Source organism: Hypanus sabinus, chromosome 17 (assembly GCF_030144855.1).
Source record: "Hypanus sabinus isolate sHypSab1 chromosome 17, sHypSab1.hap1, whole genome shotgun sequence".
In the NCBI taxonomy this organism is placed as follows: Eukaryota; Metazoa; Chordata; class Chondrichthyes; order Myliobatiformes; family Dasyatidae; genus Hypanus; species Hypanus sabinus.
In genome coordinates this window covers 6,575,548-6,598,043 of record NC_082722.1, presented here as the reverse complement: position 1 = coordinate 6,598,043, position 22,496 = coordinate 6,575,548, and the positions used below count along the sequence as shown (strand labels likewise).

At 57.2% G+C, this 22,496-nt stretch overlaps 1 protein-coding gene across 2 annotated transcripts in view; it reads right to left on the bottom strand.

Moving 5' to 3' along the window:
- The window catches only part of LOC132406671 (L-fucose kinase), a 359,123-nt gene that overhangs the window by 111,574 nt on the left and 225,053 nt on the right, over positions 1–22,496 (bottom strand). For both annotated transcript variants that reach the window (XR_009516220.1, XM_059992500.1), the window contains exon 6: positions 3,858–3,930. Coding sequence is in view for 1 of the 2 variants with exons in the window: in XM_059992500.1 (XP_059848483.1) it covers positions 3,858–3,930 (73 nt within the window). In the remaining variant the exon portion in view is untranslated. The remainder of the gene's footprint in view (positions 1–3,857; positions 3,931–22,496) is intronic.

Genomic DNA, 22,496 nt, shown 5'->3' with positions numbered 1-22,496 from the left:
CTGAGTTATCAGAAAGTGCAGCAGGCAATAATGAAGGCTGACATGCCTCCTCGTTCTATCCGGTGGCGATCAGCCGAGCTCCAAGGTGTCAGACAGACACAATCAGGACTTTTGAGACAAGAGCTCATTGCTCAGCACCAGTGATCCAATGTAACCCATCAACCTGATGGAAAGGCAGAGCTGATTAAACAGAGTGCTGTTCCTCCGGAGGATTACACAAAGGATGGACATTGTCAGCATGCTGCCACAGATTGTGGTGCTGCATGTGACTTTGCATTTAGTCACAGACCCTGACAAATTTAATTAGCATGTTACCATTATCAATGTGTTGGCAGTAGTGGCAGGACTGGTAACATACAAAGTTTTACCTGTTCTGTGCCAAAAGTTAGGGTAAGAAGAGTGATTGAAGTAAAGATCCAACACCACTTTGAGCCTGAATTTCACTTTGAACTTCAAATTGAAGAACTGAAAGTTTGTGTGAAGGTTGATGGAATCAAACAGGTAGCATAAGTACTTGAAACACAGATCTGTACTTAAACACATAATCCAGGCTAAGTTGTGTGGAGTTATTGAATTTAAACGGTTGAGCACTATCCATCAGATGAGACACTAACCCCAAGGGCTGCGTTTTGAAGAGAAGGAAAGCTCTTGTGATAATCCCATGCAATATGGAGGGAGTGGAGCACAGGATCTGAAAAAGCTGCAGAGGGTTATAAACCCAGCCAGCTCCATCATGGGCAAAAATAAACACACAAAATGTTGGCAGAACTCAGTAGGCCAGACAGCATCTATGGGAGGAGGTAATGACGACGTTTCCGGCCGAAACCCTTCATCAGGAGTGAAGTAACGTGGGATGGTGGAGAGGGGATAAGAAGTGGGGGGAGGGATGAAGTAGAGAGCTGGGAAGTGATAGGCTGGAGGGAAATGGGCTGGGGGAAAGGTAGAGAATTATGGGAAATAAAAGAGAAAGAAAGGTAGGGCTGGGGGTAGATTATAGTGAGGGGGGAGAAAAGAGAGGAAGAGAACCAGACTAAAATAATAGATAGGGATGGGGGTAAGGGGGGCAGGGGTATCAACGGAGGTCTGTGAGTTGGATTTCATGCCGACAGGCAGGAGGCTACCTAGGCGGGAGATAAGGTATTGCTCCATCGACCTGCGTGTGGCCTCATCTTGACGGTAGAGGAGGCCATGGACAGACATGTTGGAGTGGGAGTGGTCTGTGGAATTGAAGTGTGAGGCCACAGGGAGATCCCGCCACTGCTGGAGGACTAAGCGCTGGTGTTCGACGAAACGGTCTCCCAGTCTGCAGTGGGTCTCCCCAATGTATAAATGGCCACATCGGGAGCACCGGATACAGTATATCACCCCAGTTGACTCGCAGGTGAAGTGGTGCCTCACCTGAAAGGACTGTCTGGGGCCTGGGATGGTGGTGAGGGAAGAAGTGTGGGGGCAGGTGTAGCACTTCCGTTTGCAGGGATGAGTGCCTGGAGGGAGGTCGGTGGGGAGGGATGGGGGGGATGAATGGACAAGGGAGTTGCGTGGGGAGCGATCCCTGCAGAAAGCCGAGAGTGGTGGGGAGGGGAAGATGTGTCTGGTGGTGGGATCCCGTAGGAGGTGGCGGAAGTTACGGAGGATTATACGTTGGATCTGTAGGCTGGTAGGGTGATAGGTGAGGACCAGGGGGACTCTATCCCTGGTGGGCTGGCGGGGGGATGGGGTGAGGGCAGAGGTGCATGAAATACAGGAGACGCGATGGAGGGCAGAGTTGATAGTGGACGAAGGGAGGCCCCTTTCTTTAAAAAAGGAAGACATCTCCAGGGTACAGGTAATTTAGGACTAAAGGAGGTGGAGGAGAGGGAGTGGCATTTTTGATTAAGTAGAGTGTCACCGCAGTAGGCTCTTACTACTCTTGGGCAATAGGGCAAGGCGAGTGACTGAGGCAACAATGGAGGAGCACATTGGGACCACTGACCATCGTTCTATAAGTTTTAAATTAGCTATGGAAATGGACAGAGTTGATCCACAAGTTCAGGTTTTGAATTGGGGCAAGGAGTGGAGTGGTGTCGCAGCAAAAACCTGGCACTCAACGTCAGTAAGATGAAAGAGTTGAGTGTGGACTTCGGGAAGGGTAAGACAAGGGAACACGAACCAATCCTCATAAAGGGGTCAGAGATGGAGAGAGTGAGTAATTTCATCTTTCTGGGTGTCAAGATCTCTGTGGATCTCAGCTGGTCCCAACATATCAATGCAGCTATAAAGAAGGCAAGACAGTGGCTATATTTCATTAAGAGTTTGAAGAGAGTTGGTTTGTTACATAAAACACTCAAAAACTTCTACAGAGGTACCGTGGAGAGCATTCTGACACTGTCTGGTATGGAGGGGCTACTGCACAGAACCGAAAGAAGCTGCAGAAAGTTGTAAAGTTAGTCAGCTCCATCTTCTGTACCAGCCTCCATAGTATCCAAGATACCTTCGAGGAGCAGTGCCTCAGAAAGGTGGCGTCCATTATTAAGGACTCCCACCACCCAGGACATGCCCTTTTCCTAAACGGACATTGAACCCATGAACACTACCTCACTTTTTAAAAATATTATTTCTGTTTTTCACTACTTTTAATCTATTTAATATACATATATACTTACTGTATTTGATTTGCTTATTTATATTTTTCTTTCTATATTACCATGTATTGCACTGAACTGCTGCTGCTAGTTTAACTGATTTCACGACACATGCCGGTAACAATAAACCTGATCCTGATTCTGCCCATTCATCTTTCTCTATCCCACCATCCAGGAACTTTCCAGGTGAATCATCATTCTGTGCGTATTCCTCAAGGTTTCCAAAATTTGCAGAATCTCTTGTGTTGTAATTGCAACTCATTAATTCACTCTATCATAGAAACTCCTTCCTCTACTTCTGCTCCCGAGACTAATGTATTTCTCTCTTTCCCTTCGCTGTTGGAGCATCCTGGGCCTGGGTCTTTCCAGCATTTTCTGTCCTTATGTCAGACCAGGAAGTCAGTAATTAGAGCGACTGGCTTTAAAAGTGTAGGATGGAAGTAGGTCTTGGAAACAGGATTGTCCCATTGCTGACTGAAACTTGGGATCAACTAGAAACTAGAACTTGCCGACAGAGTGGCACCAGCTTGTACAGCACCCCCATGACCAAGCTCCCCGGGAAGGCAGAGTGACTGGAGACCCGGCTGTACAGATGCTGTAGAACGATCTCCCGCCTTCCACCCACCACCCCAGCAAACTGCAAATCTCTAAGTAGTGCAGCCAGTGCGTTTGATTTTAGCAGCAAATGCTCCTGATAAGCCTTGATTAACAGAAGATGTTGTTCATGCATATCCTATGTATCAATTGCCTCACATGTTCTAGTGCACCCTCATATAGTTTTGGCCTTAAGGTCTATGGGACTCCCTTCTCACAGGAGACCACTGTGTGCAGTTCAGTGGGTTTTGTAGATCACACAGAATGACTTAATTTGCATGAAAGAAGAACAATCATTCATCACTGTCGTGCACGACAATGTGAAACCATTTTTGAGCTTCCGTTTGTAAGCAATGCTTCTTTGTTTCCCATGAGTTAGCTGAAGCTGATTGGCTTGGCGGGCTCTCCAAAGTCGTTAAGGCTAGATTTATCTAGCAAGTCCTGCATGTCACATCCAGACAGCAGTGCGATGGACTGTATCATATATCAATGCGCAGTAGCTTCTGATCACAGTTAAGGTTTAGGCCTTTGGTCAAGCGTGACAACAGTGTGTGTAAAGCTGTCTCTTGGCGATTCTTTGTATTTGAGATGTGGTTTGTTAATTAAATGGTGCAGTTAGTTGTGGCCTTTTGGGCTCATTACCTGGGTAGGTGGGCACAGTCAGGATCATATCTGTGCTGCAGACCCATACACCCGGCGGACTGCCTGGTCCCAGCTGTAATCAACAACAACATCAACGTGTTAGGAAGCATTTGTGCAAATTCTACAGACTTCTGTGTCAGTACGTGGCACCACCTCAGATTCAACTTCCCACCTACTTTCTCTTTAGGATTCACTCAATATTGAAACAATCTACTAGAACCTTCTTCGATCCAGGCGATTCACCCCATCAATTTGCTGTTGCTTTATGTAAAATTCTCTTGGATCCAGTGAGGTATACAGTATCTCTGACAGCCCAGCAGTATAAGCAAGCATTAAATCATAAAAAGCACAAGGCCTGTGGTCTGATTGGAAACACAAGAGATTCTGCAGATGCTGGAAATCAAGAGTAAGCCTTCGCTCCGTTCACAACGGGCAGGATTTCCCAATGGCTACTCATTGCAGTTCTGCTTCCCATTCCCATTCCAACATGTCGGTCTGCGGCCTCCACTACTGCCACTTTCAGCTTGGAGGAGTAACACCTTATTCTGTCTGGGTAGTCTCTAACTCGATGGTATCAAGTTTTCTAACTTCTGGCATTTTTCTCCCAGTTCCCCTTCTCTCTTTTTCTTTTCCCCATTCTGGCTCCCATCCTACCCCATTTCTTCTCCTGCCTTATTCATCACTTTCATCTGGTGCCCTTTCTCCCACGGTCCACTCACCTCTCCCATTCTTCTTCAGTCCTATACCTTTCCACCTATCACCTCCCAGCTTCTGACTTCACCCCCTCATCACAGACCAACCTTACCTTTACCTTCCACCTATCACCTCCCAGCTTCTGACTTCATCCCCCTCACCACAGACCAACCTTACCTTTACCTTCCACCTATCACCTCCCAGCTTCTGACTTCATCCCCCTCACCACAGACCAACCTTACCTTTACCTTCCACCTATCACCTCCCAGCTTCTGACTTCATCCCCCTCACCACAGACCAACCTTACCTTTACCTTCCACCTATCACCTCCCAGCTTCTGACTTCATCCCCCTCACCACAGACCAACCTTACCTTTACCTTCCACCTATCACCTCCCAGCTTCTGACTTCATCCCCCTCACCACAGACCAACCTTACCTTTCACCTGCAGCTTCTTCTCCTCCCTCCCCCACCCCATCTTCTTATTCTGGATTCTTCCTCCTTCCTGTCCAGTCCTGAAGAAGGGTCTCTGCCCACAATATTGTCGGTTTATTCTCTTCTGTAGATGCTGCGTGACCTGTTGACCTCCAGCATTGATCTCACAGGGTGTGGAGGGTTGATTTTACAAATCCTGGCCTACGACAACTGATAACTCACATGTCCCCTTCTTTAGAGGCTGGATGAGAGCTAGGCTTGGTTTGATTTTCAATGGCCAGTCCAGGTCTCCAAAGGTATTCATAGCTGAAGGGTGGTAGTGGGGAAGAGCTCTCATTGCTGAACAAATGCTCTTCATGGTGTGCATCTCAGACAGCCTCTGACAACCAAGTCCAACTCCTGGAGTCGGAGTCCCGAAGGTGATACCTAGCACGGGCAACTCCTGGAGTCGGAGTCCCGAAGGTGGTACCTAGAACCTGCAACTCCTGGAGTCGGAGTCCCGAAGGTGGTACCTAGCACCGGCAACTCCTGGAGTCGGAGTCCCGAAGGTGGTACCTAGCACCGGCAACTCCTGGAGTCGGAGTCCCGAAGGTGGTACCTAGCACCGGCAACTCCTGGAGTCGGAGTCCGGAAGGTGGTACCTAGCACCGGCAACTCCTGGAGTCGGAGTCCCGAAGGTGGTACCTAGCACCGGCAACTCCTGGAGTCGGAGTCCCGAAGGTGATAACTAGCACCTGCAACTCCTGGAGTCGGAGTCCTGAAGGTGGTACCTAGCACCTGCAACTCCTGGAGTCGGAGTCCCGAAGGTGGTACCTAGCACCGGCAACTCCTGGAGTCGGAGTCCCGAAGGTGATACCTAACACCGGCAACTCCTGGAGTCGGAGTCCCGAAGGTGATACCTAACACCGGCAACTCCTGGAGTCGGAGTCCCGAAGGTGATACCTAACACCGGCAACTCCTGGAGTCGGAGTCCCGAAGGTGGTACCTAGCACCGGCAACTCCTGGAGTCGGAGTCCCGAAGGTGATACCTAACACCGGCAACTCCTGGAGTCGGAGTCCCGAAGGTGGTACCTAGCACCGGGAACTCCTGGAGTCGGAGTCCCGAAGGTGGTACCTAGCACCGGCAACTCCTGGAGTCGGAGTCCCGAAGGTGGTACCTAACACCGGCAACTCCTGGAGTCGGAGTCCCGAAGGTGGTACCTAACACCGGCAACTCCTGGAGTCGGAGTCCCGAAGGTGGTACCTAACACCGGCAACTCCTGGAGTCGGAGTCCCGAAGGTGGTACCTAGCACCGGCAACTCCTGGAGTCGGAGTCCCGAAGGTGGTACCTAACACCGGCAACTCCTGGAGTCGGAGTCCCGAAGGTGGTACCTAGCACCGGCAACTCCTGGAGTCGGAGTCCCGAAGGTGGTACCTAACACCGGCAACTCCTGGAGTCGGAGTCCCGAAGGTGGTACCTAGCACCGGCAACTCCTGGAGTCGGAGTCCCGAAGGTGGTAACTAGCACCGGCAACTCCTGGAGTCGGAGTCCCGAAGGTGGTACCTAGCACCGGCAACTCCTGGAGTCGGAGTCCCGAAGGTGGTACCTAGAACCGGCAACTCCTGGAGTCGGAGTCCCGAAGGTGATACCTAACACCGGCAACTCCTGGAGTCGGAGTCCCGAAGGTGGTACCTAGCACCGGCAACTCCTGGAGTCGGAGTCCCGAAGGTGGTACCTAGCACCGGCAACTCCTGGAGTCGGAGTCCCGAAGGTGGTACCTAGCACCGGCAACTCCTGGAGTCGGAGTCCCGAAGGTGGTACCTAACACCGGCAACTCCTGGAGTCGGAGTCCCGAAGGTGGTACCTAGCACCGGGAACTCCTGGAGTCGGAGTCCTGAAGGTGGTACCTAGCACCGGCAACTCCTGGAGTCGGAGTCCCGAAGGTGGTAACTAGCACCGGCAACTCCTGGAGTCGGAGTCCCGAAGGTGGTACCTAGCACCGGCAACTCCTGGAGTCGGAGTCCCGAAGGTGATACCTAGCACCGGCAACTCCTGGAGTCGGAGTCCCGAAGGTGGTACCTAACACCGGCAACTCCTGGAGTCGGAGTCCCGAAGGTGGTACCTAACACCGGCAACTCCTGGAGTCGGAGTCCCGAAGGTGGTACCTAACACCGGCAACTCCTGGAGTCGGAGTCCCGAAGGTGGTACCTAACACCGGCAACTCCTGGAGTCGGAGTCCCGAAGGTGGTACCTAGCACCGGCAACTCCTGGAGTCGGAGTCCCGAAGGTGGTACCTAGCACCGGGAACTCCTGGAGTCGGAGTCCCGAAGGTGGTACCTAACACCGGCAACTCCTGGAGTCGGAGTCCCGAAGGTGATACCTAGCACCGGCAACTCCTGGAGTCGGAGTCCCGAAGGTGGTACCTAACACCGGCAACTCCTGGAGTCGGAGTCCCGAAGGTGGTACCTAGCACCGGCAACTCCTGGAGTCGGAGTCCCGAAGGTGGTACCTAACACCGGCAACTCCTGGAGTCGGAGTCCTGAAGGTGGTAACTAGCACCGGCAACTCCTGGAGTCGGAGTCCCGAAGGTGGTACCTAGCACCGGCAACTCCTGGAGTCGGAGTCCCGAAGGTGGTACCTAACACCGGCAACTCCTGGAGTCGGAGTCCCGAAGGTGGTAACTAGCACCGGCAACTCCTGGAGTCAGAGTCCCAAAGGTGGTACCTAGCACCGGCAACTCCTGGAGTCGGAGTCCCGAAGGTGGTACCTAACACCGGCAACTCCTGGAGTCGGAGTCCCGAAGGTGGTACCTAGCACCGGCAACTCCTGGAGTCGGAGTCCTGAAGGTGGTACCTAACACCGGCAACTCCTGGAGTCAGAGTCCCGAAGGTGGTACCTAGCACCGGCAACTCCTGGAGTCGGAGTCCCGAAGGTGGTACCTAGCACCGGCAACTCCTGGAGTCGGAGTCCCGAAGGTGGTACCTAGCACCGGCAACTCCTGGAGTCGGAGTCCTGAAGGTGGTAACTAGCACCGGCAACTCCTGGAGTCGGAGTCCCGAAGGTGGTACCTAACACCGGCAACTCCTGGAGTCGGAGTCCCGAAGGTGGTACCTAGCACCGGCAACTCCTGGAGTCGGAGTCCCGAAGGTGGTACCTAGAACCGGCAACTCCTGGAGTCGGAGTCCCGAAGGTGGTACCTAGCACCGGCAACTCCTGGAGTCGGAGTCCTGAAGGTGGTACCTAGCACCGGCAACTCCTGGAGTCGGAGTCCCGAAGGTGATACCTAACACCGGCAACTCCTGGAGTCGGAGTCCCGAAGGTGGTACCTAACACCGGCAACTCCAGGAGTCGGAGTCCCGAAGGTGGTACCTAACACCGGCAACTCCTGGAGTCGGAGTCCCGAAGGTGGTACCTAACACCGGCAACTCCTGGAGTCGGAGTCCCGAAGGTGGTACCTAGCACCGGCAACTCCTGGAGTCGGAGTCCCGAAGGTGGTACCTAACACCGGCAACTCCAGGAGTCGGAGTCCCGAAGGTGGTACCTAACACCGGCAACTCCTGGAGTCGGAGTCCCGAAGGTGGTACCTAACACCGGCAACTCCTGGAGTCGGAGTCCCGAAGGTGGTACCTAACACCGGCAACTCCTGGAGTCGGAGTCCCGAAGGTGATACCTAACACCGGCAACTCCTGGAGTCGGAGTCCCGAAGGTGGTACCTAACACCGGCAACTCCTGGAGTCGGAGTCCCGAAGGTGGTACCTAGCACCGGCAACTCCTGGAGTCGGAGTCCCGAAGGTGGTACCTAACACCGGCAACTCCTGGAGTCGGAGTCCCGAAGGTGATACCTAACACCGGCAACTCCTGGAGTCGGAGTCCCGAAGGTGGTACCTAGCACCGGCAACTCCTGGAGTCGGAGTCCCGAAGGTGGTACCTAGCACCGGCAACTCCTGGAGTCGGAGTCCCGAAGGTGGTACCTAGCACCGGCAACTCCTGGAGTCGGAGTCCCGAAGGTGGTACCAAGCACCGGCAACTCCTGGAGTCGGAGTCCCAAAGGTGGTACCTAGCACCGGCAACTCCTGGAGTCGGAGTCCCGAAGGTGATACCTAGCACCGGCAACTCCTGGAGTCGGAGTCCCGAAGGTGGTACCTAGAACCTGCAACTCCTGGAGTCGGAGTCCCGAAGGTGGTACCTAACACCGGCAACTCCTGGAGTCGGAGTCCCGAAGGTGGTACCTAGCACCGGCAACTCCTGGAGTCGGAGTCCCGAAGGTGGTACCTAGCACCGGCAACTCCTGGAGTCGGAGTCCTGAAGGTGGTACCTAGCACCGGCAACTCCTGGAGTCGGAGTCCCGAAGGTGGTACCTAACACCGGCAACTCCTGGAGTCGGAGTCCCGAAGGTGGTACCTAACACCGGCAACTCCTGGAGTCGGAGTCCCGAAGGTGGTAACTAACACCGGCAACTCCTGGAGTCGGAGTCCCGAAGGTGGTAACTAGCACCTGCAACTCCTGGAGTCGGAGTCCCGAAGGTGGTACCTAACACCGGCAACTCCTGGAGTCGGAGTCCCGAAGGTGGTACCTAGCACCTGCAACTCCTGGAGTCGGAGTCCCGAAGGTGGTACCTAACACCGGCAACTCCTGGAGTCGGAGTCCCGAAGGTGATACCTAACACCGGCAACTCCTGGAGTCGGAGTCCCGAAGGTGGTACCTAGCACCGGCAACTCCTGGAGTCGGAGTCCCGAAGGTGGTACCTAGCACCGGCAACTCCTGGAGTCGGAGTCCCGAAGGTGGTACCTAGCACCGGCAACTCCTGGAGTCGGAGTCCCGAAGGTGGTACCTAGCACCTGCAACTCCTGGAGTCGGAGTCCCGAAGGTGATACCTAACACCGGCAACTCCTGGAGTCGGAGTCCCGAAGGTGGTACCTAGCACCGGCAACTCCTGGAGTCGGAGTCCCGAAGCTGATAACTAGCACCGGCAACTCCTGGAGTCGGAGTCCCGAAGGTGGTACCTAACACCGGCAACTCCTGGAGTCGGAGTCCCGAAGCTGATAACTAGCACCGGCAACTCCTGGAGTCGGAGTCCCGAAGGTGGTACCTAGCACCGGCAACTCCTGGAGTCGGAGTCCCGAAGGTGGTAACTAGCACCGGCAACTCCTGGAGTCGGAGTCCGGAAGGTGGTACCTAACACCGGCAACTCCTGGAGTCGGAGTCCCGAAGGTGATACCTAGCACCAGCAACTCCTGGAGTCGGAGTCCCGAAGGTGGTACCTAGCACCTGCAACTCCTGGAGTCGGAGTCCCGAAGGTGGTACCTAGCACCGGGAACTCCTGGAGTCGGAGTCCCGAAGGTGGTACCTAACACCGGCAACTCCTGGAGTCGGAGTCCCGAAGGTGGTACCTAGAACCTGCAACTCCTGGAGTCGGAGTCCCGAAGGTGATACCTAACACCGGCAACTCCTGGAGTCGGAGTCCCGAAGGTGATACCTAACACCTGCAACTCCTGGAGTCGGAGTCCCGAAGGTGGTACCTAGCACCGGCAACTCCTGGAGTCGGAGTCCCGAAGGTGGTACCTAACACCGGCAACTCCTGGAGTCGGAGTCCTGAAGGTGGTAACTAGCACCGGCAACTCCTGGAGTCGGAGTCCCGAAGGTGGTACCTAGCACCGGCAACTCCTGGAGTCGGAGTCCCGAAGGTGGTACCTAACACCGGCAACTCCTGGAGTCGGAGTCCCGAAGGTGGTAACTAGCACCGGCAACTCCTGGAGTCGGAGTCCCGAAGGTGGTACCTAACACCGGCAACTCCTGGAGTCGGAGTCCCAAAGGTGGTACCTAGCACCGGCAACTCCTGGAGTCGGAGTCCCGAAGGTGGTACCTAACACCGGCAACTCCTGGAGTCGGAGTCCCGAAGGTGGTACCTAGCACCGGCAACTCCTGGAGTCGGAGTCCTGAAGGTGGTACCTAACACCGGCAACTCCTGGAGTCAGAGTCCCGAAGGTGGTACCTAGCACCGGCAACTCCTGGAGTCGGAGTCCCGAAGGTGGTACCTAGCACCGGCAACTCCTGGAGTCGGAGTCCCGAAGGTGGTACCTAACACCGGCAACTCCTGGAGTCGGAGTCCCGAAGGTGGTACCTAGCACCGGCAACTCCTGGAGTCGGAGTCCGGAAGGTGGTACCTAGCACCGGCAACTCCTGGAGTCGGAGTCCTGAAGGTGGTAACTAGCACCGGCAACTCCTGGAGTCGGAGTCCCGAAGGTGGTACCTAGCACCGGCAACTCCTGGAGTCGGAGTCCTGAAGGTGGTAACTAGCACCGGCAACTCCTGGAGTCGGAGTCCCGAAGGTGGTACCTAACACCGGCAACTCCTGGAGTCGGAGTCCCGAAGGTGGTACCTAGCACCGGCAACTCCTGGAGTCGGAGTCCCGAAGGTGGTACCTAGAACCGGCAACTCCTGGAGTCGGAGTCCCGAAGGTGGTACCTAGCACCGGCAACTCCTGGAGTCGGAGTCCTGAAGGTGGTACCTAGCACCGGCAACTCCTGGAGTCGGAGTCCCGAAGGTGATACCTAACACCGGCAACTCCTGGAGTCGGAGTCCCGAAGGTGGTACCTAACACCGGCAACTCCAGGAGTCGGAGTCCCGAAGGTGGTACCTAACACCGGCAACTCCTGGAGTCGGAGTCCCGAAGGTGGTACCTAACACCGGCAACTCCTGGAGTCGGAGTCCCGAAGGTGGTACCTAGCACCGGCAACTCCTGGAGTCGGAGTCCCGAAGGTGGTACCTAACACCGGCAACTCCAGGAGTCGGAGTCCCGAAGGTGGTACCTAACACCGGCAACTCCTGGAGTCGGAGTCCCGAAGGTGGTACCTAACACCGGCAACTCCTGGAGTCGGAGTCCCGAAGGTGGTACCTAACACCGGCAACTCCTGGAGTCGGAGTCCCGAAGGTGATACCTAACACCGGCAACTCCTGGAGTCGGAGTCCCGAAGGTGGTACCTAACACCGGCAACTCCTGGAGTCGGAGTCCCGAAGGTGGTACCTAACACCGGCAACTCCTGGAGTCGGAGTCCCGAAGGTGGTACCTAGCACCGGCAACTCCTGGAGTCGGAGTCCCGAAGGTGGTACCTAACACCGGCAACTCCTGGAGTCGGAGTCCCGAAGGTGATACCTAACACCGGCAACTCCTGGAGTCGGAGTCCCGAAGGTGGTACCTAGCACCGGCAACTCCTGGAGTCGGAGTCCCGAAGGTGGTACCTAGCACCGGCAACTCCTGGAGTCGGAGTCCCAAAGGTGGTACCTAGCACCGGCAACTCCTGGAGTCGGAGTCCCGAAGGTGGTACCTAACACCGGCAACTCCTGGAGTCGGAGTCCCGAAGGTGGTACCTAGAACCTGCAACTCCTGGAGTCGGAGTCCCGAAGGTGGTACCTAGCACCGGCAACTCCTGGAGTCGGAGTCCCGAAGGTGGTAACTAGCACCTGCAACTCCTGGAGTCGGAGTCCCGAAGGTGGTACCTAACACCGGCAACTCCTGGAGTCGGAGTCCCGAAGGTGGTACCTAGCACCTGCAACTCCTGGAGTCGGAGTCCCGAAGGTGGTACCTAACACCGGCAACTCCTGGAGTCGGAGTCCCGAAGGTGATACCTAACACCGGCAACTCCTGGAGTCGGAGTCCCGAAGGTGGTACCTAGCACCGGCAACTCCTGGAGTCGGAGTCCCGAAGGTGGTACCTAGCACCGGCAACTCCTGGAGTCGGAGTCCCGAAGGTGGTACCTAGAACCGGCAACTCCTGGAGTCGGAGTCCCGAAGGTGGTACCTAGCACCGGCAACTCCTGGAGTTGGAGTCCCGAAGGTGGTACCTAGCACCGGCAACTCCTGGAGTCGGAGTCCCGAAGGTGGTAACTAGCACCGGCAACTCCTGGAGTCGGAGTCCCGAAGGTGGTACCTAGCACCGGCAACTCCTGGAGTCGGAGTCCCGAAGGTGATACCTAACACCGGCAACTCCTGGAGTCGGAGTCCCGAAGGTGGTACCTAGCACCGGCAACTCCTGGAGTCGGAGTCCCGAAGCTGATAACTAGCACCGGCAACTCCTGGAGTCGGAGTCCCGAAGGTGGTACCTAACACCGGCAACTCCTGGAGTCGGAGTCCCGAAGCTGATAACTAGCACCGGCAACTCCTGGAGTCGGAGTCCCGAAGGTGGTACCTAGCACCGGCAACTCCTGGAGTCGGAGTCCCGAAGGTGGTAACTAGCACCGGCAACTCCTGGAGTCGGAGTCCGGAAGGTGGTACCTAACACCGGCAACTCCTGGAGTCGGAGTCCCGAAGGTGATACCTAGCACCGGCAACTCCTGGAGTCGGAGTCCCGAAGGTGGTACCTAGCACCTGCAACTCCTGGAGTCGGAGTCCCGAAGGTGATACCTAACACCGGCAACTCCTGGAGTCGGAGTCCCGAAGGTGGTACCTAGCACCTGCAACTCCTGGAGTCGGAGTCCCGAAGGTGGTACCTAACACCTGCAACTCCTGGAGTCGGAGTCCCGAAGGTGATACCTAACACCGGCAACTCCTGGAGTCGGAGTCCCGAAGGTGGTACCTAGAACCGGCAACTCCTGGAGTCGGAGTCCCGAAGGTGGTACCTAGCACCGGCAACTCCTGGAGTCGGAGTCCCGAAGGTGGTACCTAGAACCGGCAACTCCTAGAGTCGGAGTCCCGAAGGTGGTACCTAGCACCGGCAACTCCTGGAGTTGGAGTCCCGAAGGTGGTACCTAGCACCGGCAACTCCTGGAGTCGGAGTCCCGAAGGTGGTACCTAGCACCGGCAACTCCTGGAGTCGGAGTCCCGAAGGTGGTACCTAGCACCGGCAACTCCTGGAGTCGGAGTCCCGAAGGTGGTACCTAACACCGGCAACTCCTGGAGTCGGAGTCCCGAAGCTGATAACTAGCACCGGCAACTCCTGGAGTCGGAGTCCCGAAGGTGGTACCTAACACCGGCAACTCCTGGAGTCGGAGTCCCGAAGCTGATAACTAGCACCGGCAACTCCTGGAGTCGGAGTCCCGAAGGTGGTACCTAGCACCGGCAACTCCTGGAGTCGGAGTCCCGAAGGTGGTACCTAACACCGGCAACTCCTGGAGTCGGAGTCCCGAAGGTGATACCTAACACCGGCAACTCCTGGAGTCGGAGTCCCGAAGGTGGTACCTAACACCGGCAACTCCTGGAGTCGGAGTCCCGAAGGTGGTACCTAACACCGGCAACTCCTGGAGTCGGAGTCCCGAAGGTGGTACCTAGCACCGGCAACTCCTGGAGTCGGAGTCCCGAAGGTGGTACCTAGCACCGGCAACTCCTGGAGTCGGAGTCCCGAAGGTGGTACCTAGCACCGGCAACTCCTGGAGTCGGAGTCCCGAAGGTGGTACCTAACACCGGCAACTCCTGGAGTCGGAGTCCCGAAGGTGATAACTAGCACCGGCAACTCCTGGAGTCGGAGTCCCGAAGGTGGTACCTAGCACCGGCAACTCCTGGAGTCGGAGTCCCGAAGGTGGTACCTAGCACCGGCAACTCCTGGAGTCGGAGTCCCGAAGGTGGTACCTAACACCGGCAACTCCTGGAGTCGGAGTCCCGAAGGTGGTACCTAACACCGGCAACTCCTGGAGTCGGAGTCCCGAAGGTGGTACCTAACACCGGCAACTCCTGGAGTCGGAGTCCCGAAGGTGGTACCTAGCACCGGCAACTCCTGGAGTCGGAGTCCCGAAGGTGGTACCTAACACCGGCAACTCCTGGAGTCGGAGTCCCGAAGCTGATAACTAGCACCGGCAACTCCTGGAGTCGGAGTCCCGAAGGTGGTACCTAGCACCGGCAACTCCTGGAGTCGGAGTCCCGAAGGTGGTAACTAGCACCGGCAACTCCTGGAGTCGGAGTCCGGAAGGTGGTACCTAACACCGGCAACTCCTGGAGTCGGAGTCCCGAAGGTGATACCTAGCACCGGCAACTCCTGGAGTCGGAGTCCCGAAGGTGGTACCTAGCACCTGCAACTCCTGGAGTCGGAGTCCCGAAGGTGATACCTAACACCGGCAACTCCTGGAGTCGGAGTCCCGAAGGTGATACCTAGCACCTGCAACTCCTGGAGTCGGAGTCCCGAAGGTGATACCTAACACCGGCAACTCCTGGAGTCGGAGTCCCGAAGGTGGTACCTAGAACCGGCAACTCCTGGAGTCGGAGTCCCGAAGGTGGTACCTAGCACCGGCAACTCCTGGAGTCGGAGTCCCGAAGGTGGTACCTAGAACCGGCAACTCCTGGAGTCGGAGTCCCGAAGGTGGTACCTAGCACCGGCAACTCCTGGAGTTGGAGTCCCGAAGGTGGTACCTAGCACCGGCAACTCCTGGAGTCGGAGTCCCGAAGGTGGTACCTAGCACCGGCAACTCCTGGAGTCGGAGTCCCGAAGGTGGTACCTAGCACCGGCAACTCCTGGAGTCGGAGTCCCGAAGGTGGTACCTAACACCGGCAACTCCTGGAGTCGGAGTCCCGAAGCTGATAACTAGCACCGGCAACTCCTGGAGTCGGAGTCCCGAAGGTGGTACCTAACACCGGCAACTCCTGGAGTCGGAGTCCCGAAGCTGATAACTAGCACCGGCAACTCCTGGAGTCGGAGTCCCGAAGGTGGTACCTAGCACCGGCAACTCCTGGAGTCGGAGTCCCGAAGGTGGTACCTAACACCGGCAACTCCTGGAGTCGGAGTCCCGAAGGTGATACCTAACACCGGCAACTCCTGGAGTCGGAGTCCCGAAGGTGATACCTAACACCGGCAACTCCTGGAGTCGGAGTCCCGAAGGTGGTACCTAACACCGGCAACTCCTGGAGTCGGAGTCCCGAAGGTGGTACCTAACACCGGCAACTCCTGGAGTCGGAGTCCCGAAGGTGGTACCTAGCACCGGCAACTCCTGGAGTCGGAGTCCCGAAGGTGGTACCTAGCACCGGCAACTCCTGGAGTCGGAGTCCCGAAGGTGGTACCTAACACCGGCAACTCCTGGAGTCGGAGTCCCGAAGGTGGTACCTAACACCGGCAACTCCTGGAGTCGGAGTCCCGAAGGTGGTACCTAGCACCGGCAACTCCTGGAGTCGGAGTCCCGAAGGTGGTACCTAACACCGGCAACTCCTGGAGTCGGAGTCCCGAAGGTGATACCTAACACCGGCAACTCCTGGAGTCGGAGTCCCGAAGGTGGTAACTAGCACCGGCAACTCCTGGAGTTGGAGTCCCGAAGGTGGTACCTAACACCGGCAAATCCTGGAGTCGGAGTCCCGAAGGTGGTACCTAACACCGGCAACTCCTGGAGTCGGAGTCCCGAAGGTGGTACCTAACACCGGCAACTCCTGGAGTCGGAGTCCCGAAGGTGGTACCTAGCACCTGCAACTCCTGGAGTCGGAGTCCCGAAGGTGGTACCTAACACCGGCAACTCCTGGAGTCGGAGTCCCGAAGGTGGTACCTAGCACCTGCAACTCCTGGAGTCGGAGTCCCGAAGGTGATACCTAACACCGGCAACTCCTGGAGTCGGAGTCCCGAAGGTGGTACCTAACACCGGCAACTCCTGGAGTCGGAGTCCCGAAGGTGGTACCTAACACCGGCAACTCCTGGAGTCGGAGTCCCGAAGGTGGTACCTAACACCGGCAACTCCTGGAGTCGGAGTCCCGAAGGTGGTACCTAGCACCGGCAACTCCTGGAGTCGGAGTCCCGAAGGTGGTACCTAGCACCGGCAACTCCTGGAGTCGGAGTCCCAAAGGTGGTACCTAACACCGGCAACTCCTGGAGTCGGAGTCCCGAAGGTGGTACCTAGCACCGGCAACTCCTGGAGTCGGAGTCCCGAAGGTGGTACCTAACACCGGCAACTCCTGGAGTCGGAGTCCCGAAGGTGGTACCTAGCACCGGCAACTCCTGGAGTCGGAGTCCTGAAGGTGATACCTAGCACCGGCAACTCCTGGAGTCGGAGTCCCGAAGGTGGGACCTAACACCGGCAACTCCTGGAGTCGGAGTCCCGAAGGTGGGACCTAACACCGGCAACTCCTGGAGTCGGAGTCCCGAAGGTGGTACCTAAAACCGGCAACTCCTGGAGTCGGAGTCCCGAAGGTGGTACCTAACACCGGCAACTCCTGGAGTCGGAGTCCCGAAGGTGGTACCTAGCACCGGCAACTCCTGGAGTCGGAGTCCCGAAGGTGATACCTAACAACGGCAACTCCTGGAGTCGGTCCCGAAGGTGGTACCTAACACCAGCAACTCCTGGAGTCGGAGTCCCGAAGTTGGTAACTAGCACCGGCAACTCCTGGAGTCGGAGTCCCGAAGGTGGTACCTAACACCGGCAACTCCTGGAGTCGGAGTCCCGAAGGTGGTACCTAGCACCGGCAACTCCTGGAGTCGGAGTCCCGAAGGTGGTACCTAGCACCGGCAACTCCTGGAGTCGGAGTCCCGAAGGTGGTACCTAGCACCGGCAACTCCTGGAGTCGGAGTCCCGAAGGTGGTACCTAGCACCGGGAACTCCTGGAGTCGGAGTCCCGAAGGTGGTACCTAACACCGGCAACTCCTGGAGTCGGAGTCCCGAAGGTGGTACCTAACACCGGCAACTCCTGGAGTCGGAGTCCCGAAGGTGGTACCTAACACCGGCAACTCCTGGAGTCGGAGTCCCGAAGGTGGTACCTAACACCGGCAACTCCTGGAGTCGGAGTCCCGAAGGTGGTACCTAGCACCGGCAACTCCTGGAGTCGGAGTCCCGAAGGTTGTACCTAACACCGGCAACTCCTGGAGTCGGAGTCCCGAAGGTGATACCTAACACCGGCAACTCCTGGAGTCGGAGTCCCGAAGGTGGTACCTAGCACCGGCAACTCCTGGAGTCGGAGTCCCGAAGGTGGTACCTAACACCGGTAACTCCTGGAGTCAGAGTCCCGAAGGTGGTACCTAGCACCGGCAACTCCTGGAGTCGGAGTCCCGAAGGTGGGACCTAACACCGGCAACTCCTGGAGTCGGAGTCCCGAAGGTGGGACCTAACACCGGCAACTCCTGGAGTCGGAGTCCCGAAGGTGGTACCAAGCACCGGCAACTCCTGGAGTCGGAGTCCCGAAGGTGGTAACTAGCACCGGCAACTCCTGGAGTCGGAGTCCCGAAGGTGGTACCTAACACCGGCAACTCCAGGAGTCGGAGTCCCGAAGGTGGTACCTAGCACCTGCAACTCCTGGAGTCGGAGTCCCGAAGGTGGTACCTAGCACCGGCAACTCCTGGAGTCGGAGTCCCGAAGGTGGTACCTAGCACCGGCAACTCCTGGAGTCGGAGTCCCGAAGGTGGTACCTAACACCGGCAACTCCTGGAGTCGGAGTCCCGAAGGTGGTACCTAGCACCGGCAACTCCTGGAGTCGGAGTCCCGAAGGTGATACCTAACACCGGCAACTCCTGGAGTCGGAGTCCAGAAGGTGGTAACTAGCACCGGCAACTCCTGGAGTCGGAGTCCTGAAGGTGGTACCTAGCACCGGCAACTCCTGGAGTCGGAGTCCCGAAGGTGGTACCTAGCACCGGCAACTCCTGGAGTCGGAGTCCCGAAGGTGGTACCTAACACCGGCAACTCCTGGAGTCGGAGTCCCGAAGGTGGTAACTAGCACCGGCAACTCCTGGAGTCGGAGTCCCGAAGGTGGTAACTAGCACCGGCAACTCCTGGTGTCAGAGTCCCGAAGGTGGTACCTAGCACCTGCAACTCCTGGAGTCGGAGTCCCGAAGGTGGTACCTAGCACCGGCAACTCCTGGAGTCGGAGTCCCGAAGGTGGTACCTAACACCGGCAACTCCTGGAGTCGGAGTCCCGAAGGTGGTACCTAGCACCGGCAACTCCTGGAGTCGGAGTCCCGAAGGTGATACCTAACACCGGCAACTCCTGGAGTCGGAGTCCAGAAGGTGGTAACTAGCACCGGCAACTCCTGGAGTCGGAGTCCCGAAGGTGGTACCTAGCACCTGCAACTCCTGGAGTCGGAGTCCCGAAGGTGGTACCTAGCACCGGCAACTCCTGGAGTCGGAGTCCCGAAGGTGGTACCTAGCACCGGCAACTCCTGGAGTCGGAGTCCCGAAGGTGGTACCTAACACCGGCAACTCCTGGAGTCGGAGTCCCGAAGGTGGTACCTAACACCGGCAACTCCTGGAGTCGGAGTCCCGAAGGTGGTACCTAGCACCGGCAACTCCTGGAGTCGGAGTCCCGAAGGTGATACCTAACACCGGCAACTCCTGGAGTCGGAGTCCAGAAGGTGGTAACTAGCACCGGCAACTCCTGGAGTCGGAGTCCCGAAGGTGATACCTAGCACCGGCAACTCCTGGAGTCGGTCCCGAAGGTGGTACCTAACACCAGCAACTCCTGGAGTCGGAGTCCCGAAGGTGGTACCTAGCACCTGCAACTCCTGGAGTCGGTCCCGAAGGTGGTACCTAACACCAGCAACTCCTGGAGTCGGAGTCCCGAAGGTGGTACCTAGCACCGGCAACTCCTGGAGTCGGAGTCCCGAAGGTGGTAACTAGCACCGGCAACTCCTGGAGTCGGAGTCCCGAAGGTGGTACCTAGCACCGGCAACTCCTGGAGTCGGAGTCCCGAAGGTGGTACCTAACACCGGCAACTCCTGGAGTCGGAGTCCCGAAGGTGGTAACTAGCACCGGCAACTCCTGGAGTCGGAGTCCCGAAGGTGGTACCTAACACCGGCAACTCCTGGAGTCGGAGTCCCGAAGGTGGTAACTAGCACCGGCAACTCCTGGAGTCGGAGTCCCGAAGGTGGTACCTAACACCGGCAACTCCTGGAGTCGGGGTCCCGAAGGTGTTACCTAGCACGGCAACTCCTGGAGTCGGAGTCCCGAAGGTGGTACCTAGCACCGGCAACTCCTGGAGTCGGAGTCCCGAAGGTGATACCTAACACCGGCAACTCCTGGAGTCGGAGTCCAGAAGGTGATACCTAGCACCTGCAACTCCTGGAGTCGGAGTCCCGAAGGTGGTACCTAGCACCGGCAACTCCTGGAGTCGGAGTCCCGAAGGTGGTACCTAACACCGGCAACTCCTGGAGTCGGAGTCCCGAAGGTGGTACCTAGCTCCTGCAACTCCTGGAGTCGGAGTCCCGAAGGTGGTACCTAGCACCGGCAACTCCTGGAGTCGGAGTCCCGAAGGTGGTACCTAGCACCGGCAACTCCTGGAGTCGGAGTCCCGAAGGTGGTACCTAACACCGGGAACTCCTGGAGTCGGAGTCCCGAAGGTGGTAACTAGCACCGGCAACTCCTGGAGTCGGAGTCCCGAAGGTGGTACCTAACACCGGGAACTCCTGGAGTCGGAGTCCCGAAGGTGGTACCTAGCACCGGCAACTCCTGGAGTCGGAGTCCAGAAGGTGGTACCTAACAACGGCAACTCCTGGAGTCGGAGTCCTGAAGGTGGTACCTAGCACCGGCAACTCCTGGAGTCGGAGTCCCGAAGGTGATACCTAGCACCGGCAACTCCTGGAGTCGGAGTCCCGAAGGTGGTACCTAGCACCGGCAACTCCTGGAGTCGGAGTCCCGAAGGTGATACCTAACACCGGCAACTCCTGGAGTCGGAGTCCCGAAGGTGGTACCTAACACCGGCAACTCCTGGAGTCGGAGTCCCGAAGGTGGTACCTAACACCGGCAACTCCTGGAGTCGGAGTCCCGAAGGTGGTACCTAGCACCGGCAACTCCTGGAGTCGGAGTCCCGAAGGTGGTACCTAACACCGGCAACTCCTGGAGTCGGAGTCCCGAAGGTGGTACCTAACACCGGCAACTCCTGGAGTCGGAGTCCCGAAGGTGGTACCTAGCACCGGCAACTCCTGGAGTCGGAGTCCCGAAGGTGGTACCTAACACCGGCAACTCCTGGAGTCGGAGTCCCGAAGGTGGTACCTAGCACCGGCAACTCCTGGAGTCGGAGTCCCGAAGGTGGTACCTAACACCGGCAACTCCTGGAGTCGGAGTCCCGAAGGTGGTACCTAGCACCGGCAACTCCTGGAGTCGGAGTCCCGAAGGTGGTACCTAGCACCTGCAACTCCTGGAGTCGGAGTCCCGAAGGTGGTACCTAGCACCGGCAACTCCTGGAGTCGGAGTCCCGAAGGTGATACCTAACACCGGCAACTCCTGGAGTCGGAGTCCCGAAGGTGGTACCTAACACCGGCAACTCCTGGAGTCGGAGTCCCGAAGGTGGTACCTAGCACCGGCAACTCCTGGAGTCGGAGTCCAGAAGGTGGTACCTAACAACGGCAACTCCTGGAGTCGGAGTCCTGAAGGTGGTACCTAGCACCGGCAACTCCTGGAGTCGGAGTCCCGAAGGTGATACCTAGCACCGGCAACTCCTGGAGTCGGAGTCCCGAAGGTGGTACCTAGCACCGGCAACTCCTGGAGTCGGAGTCCCGAAGGTGATACCTAACACCGGCAACTCCTGGAGTCGGAGTCCCGAAGGTGGTACCTAACACCGGCAACTCCTGGAGTCGGAGTCCCGAAGGTGGTACCTAACACCGGCAACTCCTGGAGTCGGAGTCCCGAAGGTGGTACCTAGCACCGGCAACTCCTGGAGTCGGAGTCCCGAAGGTGGTACCTAACACCGGCAACTCCTGGAGTCGGAGTCCCGAAGGTGGTACCTAACACCGGCAACTCCTGGAGTCGGAGTCCCGAAGGTGGTACCTAGCACCGGCAACTCCTGGAGTCGGAGTCCCGAAGGTGGTACCTAACACCGGCAACTCCTGGAGTCGGAGTCCCGAAGGTGGTACCTAGCACCGGCAACTCCTGGAGTCGGAGTCCCGAAGGTGGTACCTAACACCGGCAACTCCTGGAGTCGGAGTCCCGAAGGTGGTACCTAGCACCGGCAACTCCTGGAGTCGGAGTCCCGAAGGTGGTACCTAGCACCTGCAACTCCTGGAGTCGGAGTCCCGAAGGTGGTACCTAGCACCGGCAACTCCTGGAGTCGGAGTCCCGAAGGTGATACCTAACACCGGCAACTCCTGGAGTCGGAGTCCAGAAGGTGGTACCTAGCACCGGCAACTCCTGCGATGTTGCTGGCACCAAACTGTATCGGCTTTTGTCGTTCCTTTGGACCTGTCATCAGCATGGGGCGGGGGTCCCACTGCATGGGCAACAGGCGGATCTCCTTATTAATTCTGCCCTGGCTTGCACCCTGGAGAGGCCACTCCAGCTTCGCTTTATAGCACCGGACAAACATGGGAAGCAGTAGTTACCGGTTATAAGTCATAATGCTTGATTGGCGTAGGTGCATGGCGCCAGGGGTTGCTTCCGACTGTGGGAGAGACCATCGCGTTTCACTGGACAGCACCAGCCAATAAAGGTGCCACATTCATGCTTCCTCATTATGTGCATGGGAACAATGGATTATTCCACAAAGAGCTGACTGTAACTACTACACCGGACAAGAAAGAAAACAAATCAAATAAGACAACTCCCCTCAAGTTGGGATATTGGAATGTCTGCACTATGATGAATGTAATTGACCAAAACCTCAAGGATATCGGAGATGCACGAACAACAGCGGTCATTAACAATGAGCTACTA